General features: G+C 38.5%; 1 protein-coding gene across 1 annotated transcript; it reads right to left on the bottom strand.

Moving 5' to 3' along the window:
* Nucleotides 1–242: 242 nt before the first annotated feature.
* Nucleotides 243–6,970, bottom strand: pygl (phosphorylase, glycogen, liver). Its single transcript, XM_056761427.1, has 20 exons — nucleotides 6,693–6,970; nucleotides 5,934–6,035; nucleotides 5,761–5,839; nucleotides 5,509–5,612; nucleotides 4,837–4,971; nucleotides 4,651–4,762; nucleotides 4,045–4,127; nucleotides 3,832–3,969; nucleotides 3,524–3,616; nucleotides 3,192–3,338; nucleotides 2,941–3,104; nucleotides 2,546–2,660; nucleotides 2,359–2,460; nucleotides 1,996–2,143; nucleotides 1,782–1,840; nucleotides 1,555–1,696; nucleotides 1,207–1,414; nucleotides 947–1,081; nucleotides 807–873; nucleotides 243–721 (listed from the first exon to the last, which is right to left on the bottom strand). Exons 1-20 carry the CDS (start codon nucleotides 6,933–6,935, stop codon nucleotides 533–535), a joined length of 2,565 nt encoding a protein of 854 aa, XP_056617405.1. The 5' UTR covers nucleotides 6,936–6,970; the 3' UTR covers nucleotides 243–532.
* Nucleotides 6,971–7,099: the final 129 nt, after the last annotated feature.

The following is a 7,099-nucleotide window of genomic DNA, read 5'->3' as shown; positions in this document are numbered from 1 at the left end:
TAAAATTTTTTTTGATTCTGATCCCTGTTGAGAAACGCATGCTATTAGTTTCCATTTGTACCTGTATGAGTCATGTGCTTTTTATCATTGACCATTACAAAAATCTTGTATGTAGGTTGTTGTGGGGATCACCAAAACTATTACAATTACCACATTATTTGTTGCTTAAATTTCTTCAATGTACTTGGAAGAACAGACGAGCTATTTAAAATGTCAAACATTCATATCAAACTCAGACTGGGTACACTTGTATCAGGAGATACTCTGTTGGCTTTTATTCATTCTGCTTTCACTCATTTCTAACATTTTATGTACTTTTTCATCATATCCATAACAGACTTCAATGTTGAATTAAAACATTTAGTTAATTCGTTTTTTGGCTTTTTTTAGTTTATAATGCAAAACTTTATATGAGAATTAGCTAGGCGGAAATATGGACGTTTACTGAAAAACAAAACAAGTGATTTTCTTTTAGGTAAACCGAGTAAAGACAGAAGTGATCTCATAATCCACGAACAGTGTGCTGATGTTTTCAGATCTTGCGTAGGGCACGAGCGGTTTCTTCAAGGGCTTCACGTGGTACACTGGGAGGAGGAATCTTCAGGTCAGTTGGCTCCACTCCCCAGATCTCAGTGGCGTACTCTTTAATGGTGCGATCGCTGGAAAACTTTCCAGATGCTGCAATGTTCTTAATTACCATCCGAGTCCATTCTGTCTGATCCTAATCGGCCGGGTGAGATGTCTTGTTAAAATTTGCATATAATAAGATTTTATGCTGAAAATATGTCTCGTTTCAATCTAATTACCTTATAGAGAGCGCTGACTCTCTCTTGACACTTGACATAAGACTCATAATCTGCGAAAACTTTAAACCTGTAGGAGAATTTCAATATTTAAAGTTTGAAATGTAAGACTTTAAAAGACAATGTGCATATGAGTGTTTTACCGATCATGATGGAAGAGCATGTTAATGATGTCGCTGAACATCTCCGGCTGTGTCGGTGAAAAATAGCCCATTTTAATCTGATCTATGGCCTGTTTCAGCTCTGGAAGATTCTCGTAATATTCCATTGCATCGTAGCTACACAAAACAAACAAAAACACAGTTAATGTCTTTAAACAAGGATAAAGATGGCATAAAACGCACCACCCAAGGGCTAAACAATCACCACTATCCATTTATCTAATCTCCCTGTCATTCTATACCCTTTTTTATCCATCTCTGCTACTTCCTCCACCCTCATGCCGAAGATGAAGAGGTTTTCTTCTCCAGCTTCCTCTGCCATCTCGACATTGGCACCATCCATAGTGCCAATGGTCAAAGCCCCATTTAACATGAACTTCATGTTTCCTGTTCCGGACGCCTCCGTACCGGCAGTTGAAATCTGCTCTGACAGGTCGGTAGCTGGGATCACTGCACAATAAATACCCAGATATACACATGTGTTATCTACAAATGACTCACAATTGAATTTCATATATATATATATATATATATATATATATATATATATATATATATATATATATATATATATATAAGTGGCATTTTACCTTTTTCGGCCAGTGACACCCTGTAGTTCTCCAGGAAAATGACCTTTAATTTATGGCCAATCACAGGATCATAATTTACCACATCAGCAACAGAGGTGATCAACTTAATGATCATCTTTGCCATATGATATCCAGGAGCAGCCTATACCCCAAAAAAACACATAGTAAAGCCAAATACTTTGATGCATAAAGCAGTTTTTTTTATTTAGGATAGTGTTTTGTTTAACCTTGCCCCCAATGATCACAGTCCGTGGTATAAACACTTTGGTGGGGTTTCTCTTGATCCCTGTGTGTGAAACAGTGATTGCGTCATTTACAACCATTTTAATGCATTTGGCAGATGCTTTATTTTATAGCAATTTACAGCGCATTTAAACCACACAGGCCTAAATATGAGGAAGATTTTTATATGTTTGTCAGGGTTTTTTTTCATGTACATACGGTTGTACATGCTGATAACATGGAGGCAGGTGAGCAGCTGTCGTTTGTATTCATGGATTCTTTTCACATGGACGTCAAACAGGGATGAAGGATTTATGTCCACTTTGTACTCCTTCTCCAAGTACTGCGCAAACTTCAGCTTGTTATCCTGCACAAACACACAGAAAAAAAAAAATGAGTTGCCATAAACTGCAGAAAACATAAGGTATTTGTAACTGCTGATACTTGAAACATTTACTTTTAATTTACTCGATAACTTTTCAAACTCAAAATTCTTGAATTGAAATTATTTATGAGGAATGAAAACAGATTCATATGAAACATCTTTTGGTAAAAGTTGCTAAAAAGAGTTTTACTGCAAACCTGTTTGACTTTGGCAACATCTCTTATGAAAGCATCATCATCAACCAGATCATTCAAGTTCCGCAGCAGCGTCAGATCCTTCACGTAATCTTCACCGATAGCCTAAAAAACACACACAAATGCACCAATGAAACTCAATGTTAAAGTGTGAAGAAAAGACTAAATCAGACTAAGCTTATCCCATGACCTCTGCGATCAGATCGGCGAGTCCAGGGTTGCAAAGGAGAAGCCAGCGTCGTGGTGTGATGCCATTCGTTTTATTCTGAAACTTCTCTGGTTCCATCTTGCTAAAATCTCGAAATCTAAAGAATACATTTAATTTGAGAATAATTTGAAAATGTGTTCACGATGTATAAATTCACTGAGACACAATGTTAAGGGTTAAGGGTTCCTTTTGTATTTCTTATTTTATAAATAATTTACTGAAAATGTTTTCATAAATCACAGTATACTTTTTTAACACCTTATATGCATGTTTTTTCGCACAATTCCTATTTTGCATATTTTGTATGCCAAAACAATAAAAATGTCTAGAGAAAGCAAGAGAGGGGAGATAAAGTAAAAGACAAATTTGCAGCATACGTTTCTTTTCTGATGATATCGGAGTGAATCTCTGCGACTCCATTAACTTTGTGTGACCCCACAATGCAGAGATGAGCCATGTTGACTCTCTTCCCCCCTCCCTCCTCGATCAGAGACATCCTGGAGATTCGACCCAAATCATCTGGAAACAGAGATGCTATATGCTACAAACACACACATACACATGCATGTTAATGTTGGTGTCTTCATAAGAATGCTAATCGGGTGCATGAATGTGTGTGTGTTCTTACATCCAAGTGTGTTTGGTTGATCCTATATATGATCTGCAGGTGTCGAGGTAACAGTTTCTCCATCAGTTCGACTGGCCAGCGCTCCAGAGCCTCAGGCAGAACCGTGTGGTTGGTGTATGCGAACGTTTGCTTAGTAATATCCCAGGCCTAAACGCATACACAGAAGAAAAGATTTTCAATCTATTTATTTAGTTTATAATGGATATTTAAAACTTATGATGAGTGTGTCATTATACTATGTGTTGTGTCTTTTCTATTGTGTTAATAAAATGAGTGTGTGACATCACAGCAATATTCAAAGCAGCACATCATGAATTATTCATGAATCTTACAGTGTCCCAGTCCAGCTTCTCAACGTCCACAAATATCCTCATAAGTTCAGGAATGGCCATGGCAGGATGAGTATCATTCAGCTGGATGGCAACCTAACAACAAACACACACAATCACAAACACCCATCTTCCTTAAAGTTTATTCTATAATGCAGAGCACTATTGTAGTGAATAGCGTGGGTGGAAAGTGCCTTTCACATTTGCATTTTGCTGTAAAGTGTCCAAAACACAATGTGAAACAGCTGTGTTCTCTTTGTTGTGTTGTTTAGTGCTTAGTGTTTAGTATGTAGTGTGCAGCAAAAGCAGACCTTTTCAGGAAAGCTGTCAAATGACAACGGCTTAGAGCTGTTCCTCTTTGTGGTCTTAAAGCGTCGGATCACATCCTGTAAAGTCGCCGCCACCACAAAATATTCCTGCTTCAAACGCAGCTCCTTGCCCTCAAAAAACTACAGCACCCAGAAAATGTCAGTTTCATAAAACTACAAAACAATAATTTGTAGCACATAAAGAAAAAAACCTACATTGTCGTTTGGGTAGAGGACACGGGAAATGTTTTCTGCCAAGTTCCGGTCCAGAACCGCTTGAATATAATCACCAACATTAACTGAAAAAGAAAACATCTGTCCTTAAAAAGTTCCGATGTGTAATATTTATTAAGGATATATTGCCAGAAATGCAATATAATTTACATAACTATGTCTTTAGCGACCTTACATAATGAAGCGATATGTTTTTATTAACTTAGAATGAGCTACATACAGCGCAGGTCCCCTTACATGGTTTTCGATATGTTTTGTTACGAGTTAAATCTGTGCTACAGAGCGCGTTTCATAAATATATAATCTCCTTCCGCAAAAATGCAAAAAATTTCCAACATCTTAGTTCTGTGTCAGACACAATAGTGCTGCGAAATGGAGGGGCGAGTGGTGGAGTGAGCCATTGGTTGCATTTCGCATTCTCACCACTAGATGCCACTAATTATCAAACACAGGATTTTTAATAATTACGTATAAAGTTTAGTGACACTACACATCTTGCTATACAAGAAATACTGTCCAAATTAGTATGTATACAAAGAATTGATTGATACGACAGATGTATTGGATGTGAAACCTGAAATGACTCACAGTCTCGCAGGTTAAAGTCATTGGGCGCGCGGGCAGACCAAAGACGCATGGTGTTCACAGTGTTGTTCATGTAGCCAGGAATAGGCGTGTCGTATGGCATGGCCAGGACCACCTACACCACAGTCAAGCATTACAAATCATACCTTGTGTATTGATGAGTGTCTAATTGTGTGTGTAACTGTTTACCTGTGTTTCAACCCATTTAGGCTCAGCGCCCTCTTTCTCCTCCACGCGGCCATAAAAATGCACCGGTAGCATGAACTCAGGACGGGCCTTTTCCCAGGGGTTACCATACCTCAACCAATCGTCTGCCTCCTCAACCTATCAGACAGAGCATTATTACACTCACATAAGAATAATCATAAATACACAAATTAATAAAAAGAGACCATGGATCCACATTTATCTTTATTTATTTGGAAGATAGATAGATTCTGTAGTAGCTATACGGTTTACAGTCGGTGTCAATCCTTGAGCTGTATTGACACAGGACAGGTTAATGTTCATGTGTGTATTTGCCTGCTTCAAAATACAGTATTTCCACTGCACAAACACACTTTTATCAACTCTGACCATTTGCAAGTAACTCGTGCTGCGGTCTCTTATCAAAATGATCCCTATTGGTCCATTTTTATCAGCTTTGCAGCAACCTCACATGCCAAACATGCGCCAGGCCAGTGACCACAAACGCAATGGACTCCTGGTCTACATGCATTGATTTTTACGAAAGTCCTACAAAATACCGCAAACTGGACCACTAAATGTTAGGAAATCCTGACAGAACGGTCAATACTGGCATACATTCAATTATGAATTTAGCAAAAAAGAGACTTTGGTGTTTCACATAAACAGATTCACCTGCCAGCCATTATTGATTCTCTGGTTAAATATTCCATACTCGTAACGGATCCCATATCCATAAGCTGCCAGTCCCAGAGTAGCCATGGAGTCCAGAAAACAAGCTGTGGATCATTCATATTCACATATAGTAAATGAAATTCGATTATAGCATAGCTGTTGAGTTTGATTTAAAGTCAATGTTGCTCATATCACTTTCTGGTTGTTCCTTTAATGCAAACATGCATGTGTGTGTTTGTATGCAAAAGAGACCTGCTAATCTTCCCAACCCTCCATTTCCCAAACCAGCATCTTCTTCCATCTCCTCTAGATCCTCCATATCCAACCCCAACTGGTTGAAAGCAGAACAAAGGTTAGAAGAGATATATCAGTGAATGGATATTGAGGTGATAAGTAGATGGCTGGATGAGTTTGTCTTCTCTTACTTGATACACAGCCTCATCACAAGCAGTCTGCAGTCCCAGGTTAATCATGGTGTTTTGAAGAGCTCTGCCCATGTAGAACTCCAGTGACAGGTAATATACACGCTAAGGAATATACAAACTGATTATATATTTTGAAATGAGTGTAATTATTAATATTGTATATTTCTGTATATTCTAATAACTATTTAATCATCATTGCATATGATTTTATCAATGTAAGAACAAATGCCAAGGGAAGGCATACTTTAAAAAACATTCCATAACAGTAAAAACTAGTTATTAATCACAAAGCTGAGATATACTTTTAAGTAATTTGTACTCTCAAATCTTCTTTAGGTTCATGCATGTATTTGACAACACATCATGCACAAGCAAAGGAAACATTATTAGAAATAATTAAAACAATATTATTAAATAATAATAATAAATAGAATCAAGGCCTAGGGAAGTCACAATTTAAAAAGATTGTGTTTCCAACATCTGCATGTTTTCCATGAGTGTGGATTATAAACATTTGTTTGTGAAAAAAAGTGAAGAATGAGTTTTATCCATCAGGGTAAAATAAATGACTAAAATAAAATGATTAAAATAAAGATTAAGAGTACAATGAGGCACCCTTTCTTAAATAGGTAACACTGCAAACTGCTCAGAAAATCACTGAATGCGTGCAGTGCCAACCTGTTTCCCAAACAGACTTTTAACATTTGAGAAGTGTTATCTTGTTGCGCGTCCTAGCTGCAACTTTTGCTTCGGTCTCACCTTCGGGTCGGCCTCATAGTAAAATTGCTGCGTCCTGATCCAGCGACCGACCAGGTGATCGCGTACCGTGTGCGCGAGCGCGAAATAATAATCCCGCGGCGTGGCGACATTTCTGTCCTTCACGAGCGTGAAGTGCAGGTGCCGGTTAAAGCCCTTCTTCAGCTCCGCCACATTCTCCACCCCGGCGATCCCTCTGATGCTGATCTGCTTGCGCTTCTCCTGGTCGGTCAGAGGCGTCGCCATCCTGAAGATCTCCCGTTATACCGAGCGCGCGGCTAAACAAGCCCCAAAGTTTTATAGGAGGTACCGAGGGAGGGGCAGAAAGTCTCTCTCTCTTTTTGGACGTTGACCATGCTTTATTGACCAAGTGCGTCTCAAGGTAAACCAGGAAAAAAACATGAAAACGT

The sequence above is a fragment of the Triplophysa dalaica genome, chromosome 11, assembly GCF_015846415.1.
Source record: "Triplophysa dalaica isolate WHDGS20190420 chromosome 11, ASM1584641v1, whole genome shotgun sequence".
Classification (NCBI taxonomy): Eukaryota; Metazoa; Chordata; class Actinopteri; order Cypriniformes; family Nemacheilidae; genus Triplophysa; species Triplophysa dalaica.
This window is presented reverse-complemented; position numbering and strand designations above follow the sequence as displayed.

Excerpts from the sequence above, each read along its gene's own strand:
- pygl (XM_056761427.1), bottom strand. The coding sequence starts at position 6,935 with ATGGCGACGCCTCTGACCGACCAGGAGAAGCGCAAGCAGATCAGCATC. Across the intron at positions 1,841-1,995 it reads TGTTATCAGCATGTACAACC|GGATCAAGAGAAACCCCACC; the intron begins GTATGTACATGA and ends TTTCACACACAG. Across the intron at positions 1,697-1,781 it reads CTGTGATCATTGGGGGCAAG|GCTGCTCCTGGATATCATAT; the intron begins GTTAAACAAAAC and ends TTTGGGGTATAG.